General features: G+C 43.3%; 1 protein-coding gene across 3 annotated transcripts in view; it reads left to right on the top strand.

Annotated features, from left to right (window-relative positions):
- The window catches only part of LOC118289024 (myosin-10), a 51379-nt gene that overhangs the window by 6001 nt on the left and 33166 nt on the right, over positions 1-12212 (top strand). For all 3 annotated transcript variants that reach the window (XM_047328174.1, XM_047328172.1, XM_047328173.1), the window contains exon 3: positions 1845-2001. In XM_047328174.1, the coding sequence (XP_047184130.1) occupies positions 1845-2001 (157 nt within the window). The remainder of the gene's footprint in view (positions 1-1844; positions 2002-12212) is intronic.

The raw sequence follows: 12212 nt of genomic DNA, 5'->3' as shown, positions 1-12212 counted from the left end.
TCATAAGCCTTGAAAAGGAGAGTGTGGGGAGTTAGAATTTCAGCTCAGGTCCTCCCTGTCTCTCTCTACCTCCGAGCTCTCCTCCCCTTCGGTTGAGAGCAATTTACCGGGAGGCTGAGAGAACGATTCAGGGTTTGTTAAACCTCTGCTTTCTCCACTGGACCGGACCTCAGGGAACCCCGTCAGCTGAATGACTGCTCCACTCTTCATTTCTGTCTACCTCTCTCTCCTTATCCATCTTTCCTTCTCCCCCTTTCTTATTTTTTGTGTGTATCTGCAGCACAGAGCATCAGTTGCTCAGTTCTGAAATGAAATAACCCTAACTGAGCTGTTATGTAACAGCTACAATAAGCTGTCTGCTCTCTGGGGCCCCCCTGTCAACCTATGGGCTGCTGAGTGACTCATGACATGGAGTCTCAATCAGTCTTAAATGTAGTTTTAATTACGAAGCAGATGTCTTGACGCTTTGATATGAAAAGGTCACTTAAGGACTTAAGTTTTTCAAAATACTTAATTTTTGGTTTTTGTATGCAACAGGTGGGGGGTCATTGAAAAACCCCCCAGCTTGAAACAATTAAAGCTTTTCAAAATAGAGACTAGAGTCATTTATTACACACTACAGTCCGTAGAGAACACGTTTTTTAAATAAACTTCAAGGGCCATACTGGATCATGGTTCTAATTCCGCTTCTCTTTACTTGTGCTTTTCATTAAAGTGTTCTTCGTTGAAGAAAAAACTCTTAACTGAAGAGAGTATGTATGATCCTAGGGGGAGACAACAACAACAATCAAACAAACATGTCTGTCACTCTGACCTTAAAGCCAACAGGGAGCCAGCTTTCTGTGGCCCCTGGGTCAGACCCTCACAGCTACACCCATAGAGTATGTTAATTTTTTTCAGTCAGGACATTTTCCTGAAACTTTATATATAGAGAGAGAGAGAGAGAGAGAGAGTGAACCCATATGAGAATACAGCCGGGAAGGTAAGCTTCATTTTCAACAGGTACTGTACATGTATGTAATGTGTACCAGTGAGGTAGCAGGACTGGGCAATTGTGTCAGCCTCTTGACTAAGCCCAGCATGCCAGCGATGAAAGTCATACTACTGGTAAGCAGCTCTTTCTCTGGCATCTATAGGGGGGAATGCAAAGCCCCTATAGCATCTGCAGAATGAAAGAGAGCCATTGGCTCCACCAGGGCCTCTCACTCTTTCCTAGCTGCCCCGCTGCCTGGTCAATTCAGCCTCCTGCATAGCTGAGAAGTGTTCATACCGCACACGCTCTCTGGGGATAGATCTCCGGGCTAATTACGCAGCCAAGTGCTACACTGCAAGTCAGAACGCAGACTCAAATGTTTGCAGTGGATGTTTTTTGCTGCAACATTCACACACACACACACACACACACACACACACACTTTGTTCACTTTGTATAGTGCTGTTTTAGATTGAAAGATTTTCATTAGGACTCTTGAGGGAGACGAGCGTCTGTTCAGTGTTTAATTTCCCGTCACCATTCCCTCAATTCTGTCTGATTCTATCAGTCTGGCCCATGTCTATCGCTGTGCTGCATGCCAGCTCGGGTGATGTAAGCGCCTAAATATGAGTAATAATGACAAATCTTGCCAGAATGATACAATGCAGGCCCGATGATTTGAAAAGCTAGAAACTTGCATGCTCCTGTTTAATGTAAAAACAAACTCTGACTAGTGAGAGCTTATTTTGCCTCACAATTTTTTGTATTTCTGATAAATATGGTAATTCCAGTTGTTCAGTTGCAGAATCTCTTATGTTCCCGACTGTATCTTAACTTCCCTTGTTTGTCTCTTTCATATCTTCAAACGCAGACATACTCTGGCCTCTTCTGCGTGGTCATCAACCCCTACAAGAACCTGCCCATCTATTCAGAGAACATCATCGAGATGTACAGAGGGAAGAAGAGGCATGAGATGCCTCCGCACATCTACGCCATCTCTGAGTCAGCATACCGCTGCATGCTTCAAGGTATCAGACACTTGTTGTCCGAAAATGTATTTGCTTTCACATCCCATCATTTGGCCTTCCCTGACAGGTTTATGAAGATTTATGGGTCAGGACTGTCTGCATTGTGAATGTTTGGGGGTCTATTTGAATCTAAGGACATGGTCTAAAGCAAATGGTGCAAAGGCATGTCAACACCATCAAAAAGGTTGTTGTGACAAATGCATGGTTCAAAGGGGGTTTAATTAGTCCTCTCATTATTTGGGTGTGTTTTCAGTTAAAAAAATCATAAAGCAATGGCAGTCTCATTTTAATAACCAGGTGCTTGCACCTTGGCAGATTGCTATTATTAGGGTTTGACTCGCCAGGTATAGTAAGCGAGAAACGTTCTCTATCTTTAGAGGAAACCGTTTCATTTGACACACGAGCAGGTCATCTGTGTATTTGTTTTGCTGTTGGGTTCAAATATTAACAGACTTCTCCAGAGATTCTCCAGAATGGCTGACCTTACTTTTAAAATAGCAATGCACCAACAATGTGCCTGGCCACACCTCTCGTAAAGACCAACATGCCCATGGGAATTTAGAGGACCTTTGGTGCATTTCACATTTCAAACAATGTGTGTGCTGGACAGGAAAATTACAACTGAGTCGGTCTGAAGCAAAGAGGCTTGTTTCGCACTTGGCAATGCTTTGCGCTGGGTGCTACGCGTCAGTGGAGATGCACAAAACATTGCTTTGATTAGTTGATTGGGATATTTGATTGGTAAGCAGAACTGTGGATGTTGGCATTAATCGTTGCAGTTTAGCTGGAAACTGAGGCTGGTTGTTTTTATGCATTTCGTATTTGCATTTTGGTCTCCCTTGGCACGGAGTTTAGCTCACTTGCAGGCGGCATGGGGTTCGGCTGCATACTGCAGGAGATTAGTGTGTGAAGAAAGTGCGTAAAGTGTGTGAAAGGTCACAAGGTCACAGAGGATGTGACATCAATGATTATGTGAGAAGTCTGCTTTCTGAGGGGTTCGAAAGGAGTTGAACTCACTTTCAGGTTTTCATCTGGTGAATTGTTAATGCATTGTAATAAGAGTCTGTTCAACACCACAGTGAGCATAGGATTTGGGATTGAAGTGGTAAGTCACATTTTTCATACTAATCTTTCTCTCAATGTTATTCGCAAGTGGTAACCCATGCTTATGTAACTTCCTGGCTCCGTATGACATTATTTTGCCAAACTATGAGCTGATTTGTTTTTGAACCACAAAAAGCAGACAATTTATATCAGTTTTTAAGAAGGGTAGATTTGTTTTGTTTTTAAACTTTTTTGTTCAATTTGAAAAACATGTCTGTTATTGAGTTATTCAACACTTGAACTGAAAGGTCGACTTTTCCTTACGGATTTAGTATATTTTGTTGTTTTAGTTCATGCGATGGAGTGTTTCGGTGCTGCAAGTGGAGACACTGAGTGGGAACAGGTTCAACCAGCATCAGTCTTCAGGTTGTCATTAACTGGACCCACTGCACTGATCTTCATCCTACGCGCGCGCACACACACACACACACACACACAACTTTTAGCTCTTTTTTAAAAGTGTATGGAGCAGCTGGTGCAATTCATCCATCATGAGAGGCAAGACAGCCCAAAGCGCTAATAGAGCATATTGCATCGGAGAAGAGTTGCGCAACATGTTTTGATGGTCTTGTATCAAAGCTCACACTGGTCTGGACATTGCTGCGTGTGCATTTTTGAAATCCGTTTCACGTGAGCAAGTTTTAATTGAAAGACCCACAAGACACAGGCGTGTGTCTCAATTTGGAATTGTTTTTGACTCTTTGATGTAGGAGAATCGCTGTGATAAGCAGAACCTTTATCTGAGTCTCTACCAATGTTCCGACAGCCTTTCTGCTCTGCTGTGTGTCATCACTGTCAAACTGCAGAACAACAGCATTATTTTCTGCCTCCCTTTACTTTATTTTGGAAGGCACTCTCACATCTAAGATTTATGTTTTTTTTTAATTGCTTGCCAATGTTTCCCTTGTTATTTATTTTTTAATTGTCCCAACATATGTCGGCCTTCATGTGACATTGTCACTGTCTGGTTGACCTCCGCAGCTGCAGCTGTAAAGCTCCAGGGTTTGAGTGTCTGCCTGAGGCTCCCTGTTATTACATGCCCTCAGGCTGTGCCCTGGTCTCTGGCCACAACAGGCTGGATAGCTGAGAGCTTGACTGAGAGCCTGATCAGAGCCCTGGGCTGTGCATGGCCAGAGCGTGGACCATCAATTTTCAATGTTTTGGTGAAGGAGCCTCTAAGGTGTCGCATGTAAAGCTCAGAGCCTTGAAAAATCAGGGAAACTATATCTATATTTCATGAGACGATTGCTGCATCTTCTCAAGTCATTTCCTCCTGTTGTTGTCCTTTTTTTTACACTAACCATATGTTCCCCACTCTAAATATAGCTTTAGTTAGAGCCACAGATACGCTGCACACACACACACACACACACACACACCACCCATCCTATGATCACTATGTGGGATGTTTGTCTGGATATGGGACACCTCTCTTGTGCCGCCATTCTTTTCCCTGACCCTCTTTTCTCTGTGGCCAGCGTTCATTCTTTTCGGACCCCTGTCCCTCACTAGGGGCGGGGCAGGGCAACTAGCGGAATGAGGTCACTGCTGTCCCAGCTTTCCATACCATACATTGGTGTGCTAAATTCTACAAGCTGAGTCACTGTCAGGTTGTCACAGTCGTCCTGGCAGCCCAGTACCCACTGCTGGGCTCCTGCGTCACCAGGGATACCTGTGTGTGTGTGTATCTGAGTGTGCGACCAAAATAACCTTCCCCTGGGATCTCAAATAGAGGTGACAGTATTTGAGTTGGCAGCAATGAGGGACTGTTGTATTTGTTCCTGACTGAATCTCATTTCATATGGCCACTGTCTGGTTCAGCGTGTCCTTAAAATGCTTCAAAGCCACTGCAAACTATTTAGGAACTCCTACTGTTTTATAATTGCTTTCTTTCTTCTCTCAGTGACGAGCGCAGCTGACCTCTCTCATTTCCACCCTTTTCTCTGCTTTACTCACCAGTTTGTTCAGTCCCCCTCATTTCTCATTCTCTTTTTTTTCAACCAGAAGTTTCTGGCTTGGAAGACACTGAAGAGGAAAATTCCCCACAAGGCATTTCAGTCGCCTTTCACTTACCATGAAAAATACAAACCACAGCTCTTGCTGGAAGCTTTGTGGTGACTCGGTTTGCTTTGTTCCTTCCTTCTCATGCTTTGATCGGGGGAACACAGGAGGACAAGTGTGAGGAATGTCCACCTTCCCCGTCACACCTCCCCGTCAAGATACTGCCAGCGTTGCCATGGCGAGGCCTCTGTTTAACTGACAACGTTGTGACCCCATTTTCCTCCTTTTTCACATCTCAACTAGTCAGAAAACAAAGCTAGGTTCTTGGCAGATTTCCAGATTCCCTGTGTTTATGTGTGCCTACTGTATGTGTGTGTGTGTTTCACAGTTTTCATCCACTTTAGTTTTTCTAATTAATTAGTTGCCTGTTTCTGGCTCATGTTGCAGTTTCTCAGGAGGGCAGATTAGGCCAATTTAAGGGTAATTTTTAGGGTAATTTTACATTCATACACAGCTTGCATTATCTAGTCAAACAGGAAGCATTAACCGTCATATATTTCAGTAGTCAAAAAATAACCTCTCACCCACCTGTTCATGTTCTTAGTTGTGCTTCTACACAATTTACACCTGGCTTTAACATGCCATCTGCATCTGGATGTTTTATCGGATCAGTCAGAGCACCTCTTTCATTCTTCAGATCTGAGCCAGGTATCAAAGCATCAATGCAGCTTGGCCACATTCCTATGAAAAAATTCCCTGAAAAAAACTACAGGTAGTAGCAGTTATCTAACAACTGTTTCCTCCCCCAAAGATTAATGATCTGGTGGCCCCCCTGCCTTTCTAAGTATTGATATCCAATCATAGAGCGGGCAGAATAACGACAATGAGAACTTTTATTGATTACAAGTATAAATTCAAAGGCTGGTGGATCAGATGTCATTATTCAGATGATGTATCCTTGTACAGATTAGTATAATATTAACACCTGGTGAAAAGTCAAATATTGTGCAGAAGCTCAAAGACAGAGTCAGAGAGGATTATAATCTAAACCCACATTCAATTTGTGGCTGTCAGGGGGTTCATGGTCAGTAAGAGCAGCCACATTTTTGTGGAAGCTGGCCTTTTCTCAGTACTCTCACTGCTGTGTTGTCATTGTTTGCTGATTTTGGTTTATGCCTTATAATTAACTCTGACAACAAGGTCCTTCATCTGGTGTGGGCACATCTGGTGTGGACACCATTAAACAAGACTTCCTGGTGCATTAAATATTCTGGTATATGCTTGCAGTGCCATATTCCACTGCAGTCACAACAACTTTGATTTTGTTTTGGCTCTTACTGTCCTTCAGAGTTGAATTCTCTCTTCAGTTGAGGAAATGCAGTAATGTTGCGACCAATTTCGCCAACTCTATTGTGATTTAGAGGAGACGAGCCAGAGACACAATGGATCTCATCCAAAGCGAGTAGACAGATGTGCCCACAGCAAAGGTAGTGTTTAATGTTCCTAAATTCAGATCAGAAAGAGATCTCTAAATATCAGAAAAGCTACTGCAGAGAGAGAGTTACATTATTCCTTAGTTTTCCTTTAGAAATCACAAGTACCACATTGCATATGAAATGTCTCTTATCCAGCAGAGCAGAGAGGGGGGTATAGGAGTCAACACAACAGTGAGAGAAGTGGAAAATGTGTTGGAACACAGAGCTGAGAGGGAGGGCCACTCTGGTAGAGACGGGGAGAGAAGAGGGGATGTTGAAGGCCATGATACTGAGGGGGGTTGGGGGAATTGGTAAAGGGGTTGAGATAGGATAAAAAGAGGGCAAATGCGAGACCCCTACAGACACGAGAAAACAGGATTGGCAGTAGACATGAAGAATAACGAGGAGAGGGTCAGGAGGAAGATGGAAAAGAAGCCTGAAAAGTAAAGAGAGGGATTCAGGCTGAAGCAAGAGGGGGAAGAAGGGACAGGGTTACGGGGGAAACAGAGCAGACGGTACAGGGGAAAGGCAGAGGGGGCGGTCAGCATTGTGACTCACAATGGGGGCTTTGTGCAGTCTGAAGGGGGCTGGGACCAGGGTGCTGTGTGTGCGTGTGTGTGTAGGAAAGGAGTTCAGTAGCTACAGAGCTCTTCCCTGGGAAATGAGGCCTCTTTTCGGGGCAGCGAGGGCTCAGGAGAAGTGCTGGTGTAGGGCACACCCAGGTCCTGAGTGACAGGACAGGTGTAGAGGGTCAGGGCCTTCTCCCGGGTCTTCAAAAGGACCGTCTGTGCTCAGTACATGTTCAAGAGATGACTTTTCAGACAAATGGGGAAGCCTGGTGATACCGCATGCTTGCATGAGTGTACTGCAAAACACACTCTCTGTCTTACACACTCAAACGCACATGGGCAGATTCGTCTTTAATGGCAGACAGCTGTAAAGTTCATACATGATAAAATCATATTTCTGTTTGAGGGTCGCACGTCAGGTCTGATTTATAGCTACGCGTCTCCCCACATGTAAGCACGTAGCATTTCCTTACCTTACCTGGACAGAGTAATTGTAATTGGGAAAGCTGTAGTCAACACTCAACACCTAACTGCCATGCACCGGGTCCTGATAGTGGTTGCTGTGTGTCTGTGTGAGTGAGTACAGTAGTAAAACTGAGAGAGGCTGTGGGGACATGATTTAAGGGTGAGCCGCTGTCATGTATTGCTCTCGTTCTTGGATAGTGTTGTCATCAGAGACACATAACATCGATACCAGAGGCATCGGCGCGACAGATTGGGTTTCCTGACTGATGCTGTGACGGTGACCGGCGTCTCAACGACACCCACAACCTCATAACTCACCGTGGACCATAGAAAGCCTCTGTCAGTCTGTTTCATGAGCTACTCATGACATACTTACAGTGTGTATGTGTATTTATTAATCCGTGCACTGACCACAGACACAAAAATCTGGCACTTGTCCAAGACTGCAAATCATATCTTCTTTTTTATCGATGACATTTCATTTATATTCTTCAGATATTTTTCAATACTTGTTTCGCCGATACATGGCAGTGCTGTTGTGACCAAGTCAAACTTTTATTAGTCATAGTAATTAAAATCTAATATTATTATGTAATATTAATAGTTTAGCCATGCACCAATCCACTTTTTTCAGTTCTGATCTGATTCCTATACCTGAAGGTGCTGCTGATACAAAAACTGATACTGCAGCTCTTATTTATCATTTCTTGGCACTATCTCACATTTGAATTCTATGGATTTTTGTATAAAATCCATAGAATTCAAATGTTTTTTGCTTCTAAATTTCCTTCTGGGTCTATAAATTATCTATCTATCTATCTATATCTATTGCTATGGCAACTCCTATAATGTTTTGTAAAACTAGTATATTTCTATGTATAGTATACACACTCCAAAGTAATAAGACTGAATAATAATACGGCCTTCCAGACATCTCTGTAGAAGTGTTTGATTGATGATTACTAATTAATCAACTGATTAATTTTTGTCACAAACGGTTGGCTGTGAGCCTAAAGCTGCTTTATTACATATATATTATTCATTAAAACATCAGGCTACTGAAGCTGGATTGGTAAGTGTATATCAGTCCGACATGTGATGGGGGAATTACGTCAGGATCAAATGATTTCATATTCTTTCTCTGATTCCATCAGATTCAGTCATTACACTGGCACACAGTCTCACACTGATACAGTTTCCCCTCTGCTCCTGCTTGTGTGTCTGGATTCCTGCGGAGCTGCAGAGCTTAGCACTGCGATATTAGAGGTGCCAGCATAAACACACGTACGCACGAAAACGGCCAGGATTATGGTGGGCCTAGCCATCACAAAGAACCACTGTGGACCAAACAAACCACCCCGGCCGCTGCCATCTGCAATCGATTACATTGCCAAATTCTTTCTGCCATATCTCCTGCAACTGCTTTTCCCTCCCCTTTCATTGGCCCAAAGGCAACACCCAACTGCACAGGGCTAATTTTAAACTCTGTAGGCATGCTGTTGTGCAGGACTCAAACTCTGTTAGCATAAACAAAAATGTGCATGTGCACTATATATATACCTATAGAACAAATGGCAGCTTGAGAAAGCCACGGCCTTGTGGGATAAGTGTGTAAAAATCTTTCCGGGACCTTAAATCAGTGATAATGTGTACTATGTTGCATGGTAATCCTCGGTTATAGTGACAGGCTTTGAGAATGGATGGACATGATGAGGTGTGACATTATCAGGGGATCCAGGAGACGTTCAGAGCTGTTTCCAGGTAGATTTGATAAAAAGTAGAGAAAACCAGATCAGAGACTTGCTACTTTCTCTTTATTTAGTACTTAAATTATATTTTGGTGAACGCTGTACAATAAAACTCTGCCAAAAGGAGCAGATCATATATTTTAAAAGATGACAAATCCAGATATGTGCCACAGGTTTACTGATGGCACTTACTCTGAATCATAGCATGTCCAACCCTGTGTAGCAATAAAAACGTCTCTTTGGTTGGCTCGCATGGAGGAAGAGAGGCAACTTATTTCATTACCTTCTGTGTTTTGACAAAATCCTGAATTTCTTTGGATCCAAAGAAATCCCAAAAACTGTGGTGAATTAAGAAGAAGTAAGAGTAAGAAGTAAGAACTTTACCACTAAAACAGCAGCAGACTGAAAAATGAACTATAATGAAATTCAGACTCTGTTTTCTTTACATCTTTTAAAAATTTTAAATCAACAGAAATCCATTTTTTCGAAAGAATTATGGTTGCCATGTCTCTCTCCTCTACAGTACATGTACATGTGTTTCTAGGTAGTGTGTTCACTGACTCTTGCTCTCTGTCACTTATATGTATTGCTCTTGTCTTCAACAACACCATCACAAGCTCCAGGTAGTGAAACTATTCAAACAGCATCAAGCTGTCTCACTCCCACCCCTCACCAGATGTTACAGTCCTACTCCCTCACTCCCGACAGGGAAGCTGAGCCTTGATTTCCATTCCACCACAGACACTCATATGTTGTGTCTCTGCTATGCCGCCAAACGACTGGCACATACCTTCAGGGCAGCAGACACAGGCTACGCTTAATGCAGGGGAATAGACGTAAGATCACAAAGGGTCTTCTAAACAGGCCGAGGATGTTTACCACACCAGTGCAGCACCTCTCCACAAGAAACATGTGGGACCTGGTTGTCAAATCCCCCCAGCTCTCTCTCTCTCTCTCTCTCTCTCTCTCTCTCTCTCTCTCTCTCTCTCTCCCTCCCTCTCTCCCTGTGTTGTTCTTATCTCTCTCTACCTCTCTACCACCCAGACTTTTCTCATTTTACCCCGGTGTCAGAAGCATTTGAAAAATGTGCTTTGTGGGACTTAAAAAGGGAAAGAAACCAAAATTCTGTCTGCGTGCTTTCTGTAGAGTCCAGTTCAGACAGTTTAACACAAACTAAAGCCAAGCCATGTACAGGCCCACAGGACACAGAGCTCAGAAAAAGAATCTAACACAGAGGAGAGTCTAACTTTAATATGTGTGCAACACTATTATTAAACCTACTGCTAAATGCCATTGCTCTACTTGCAATTTTATCATGAAATACTTTGACGTGAGGCAAAGATATTCATATATCACATCTCTTATGTGCATGATAACTTGCTGCTGTAACACATAACACCAAAGTTGCAAATCTACCTACCTACCTACCTACACAACTACCCATCTAAACCTTATTTTTATTAACATTATAAGCTTCAGATGGCCTCTGTCAGGCACATGTCAGCTCAGGTATAAAGCTAGAGCCATCAGCCACCCTGCTTTCCTTAGCACAAATACTGGAAAATGAGGAGCAGCTAGGTTTCGTCCGACCATACCTTGCTCTCCGGTACCTTCAATGTTCACTAATCAATGTTGATATAGAAGTCACAGTTTGTTTCCACCTCCTGAATGATTTGAAAACCATTGTGTGTTATGTCATTGCTTTTAGTTCACTTGTAATGCGATTTATTTTAACTTTGTACTGAAGTAACAGGATTTATTGGAATCTCTATCAAGTTACATTTAGTGGATATTGTTACCATGAATCCACAGCTGCTTGTTGACATTCGAACTCCTTCCCTCTTATAAGATGACATCCCAGTAATCATCATTCCGCAGCAGGAATGAGCTGTACTTCATCCCTGTAGTCTGTTTAAACTTATAGCCAAACACAAATTTATATGATTGACAATAAAATCTATAAACTAAGTAATAAAGAATATCATTGTTGGTTGCAGTCCTTTAAGCCAAAGTGAAGGGCTGCAAAGTAACTGCCGCTTGTCACACTTCTCTGTCTCCCCCCATGTTTTTGTCACACAGTCAATCTAGACAATAGACGCAAAAAGGCCAAAAATATGTTTCCCTGGTACAGAAAGGTGTAGAAGAAGGCAGTCGGTGACGTTAACAGGTTATATGGCAGGAATTTGTAGGTGCTAGCCCACTCACCCAGGTGGTCCCTCACACACTGCTGTCATTTCCGATAGGTAGGAAACTTTCACTAACCCATGATGACAACTATTTCTGTCTATGATCTCAGCTGCCAACTGTCATCATCACTATCCTGAAACTGAATCGGAAGGACTGAAACACCCTCCTGCTTTAATTTTTAAGTATATCAGATGGTGTACGTGACCTTATTTTTAGCCGGAAAGCTCCTGCGTCCCTTCTCTGTTTTTCCTCTTTCCATCAAGAGTCCAATGTGCCACTTTGACCTCTGACTCTGCTATCTCCATGTTCCTCTCTTCGCTCTCCTATCTCTGGTCCCGCCCCACCACACGCTTCTCTCCACGTCTGGCTCTCCCCTCTCCTGGGAAATACTCACAGGGGAACATCCTGTGACTGTCAGTGGTCTCCACCCATTTGCACATTTGGGGAGAGTGTGAAAATGATGCACCTCACTGGTGAGAGTGGTTGATGATGAAACACACGAGCTAATAGACATAAATGCGGGCATAACCTCCACATTGTGACCCCACCACCGCGTCTGCCCCTCATTTCCCCTCAACGTCACCTCTGTTGCATTGCCAGCCTGCTGAAAACAACGCCTGTTCCACACCCAAGAGGCCCCAGTGCTGGCAGGGAGGGAAACC

This window comes from Scophthalmus maximus, chromosome 17 (genome assembly GCF_022379125.1).
Source record: "Scophthalmus maximus strain ysfricsl-2021 chromosome 17, ASM2237912v1, whole genome shotgun sequence".
Classification (NCBI taxonomy): Eukaryota; Metazoa; Chordata; class Actinopteri; order Pleuronectiformes; family Scophthalmidae; genus Scophthalmus; species Scophthalmus maximus.
Note: the sequence above shows the minus strand (reverse complement) of the source record. Positions and strands in the feature narration are given on the sequence as shown.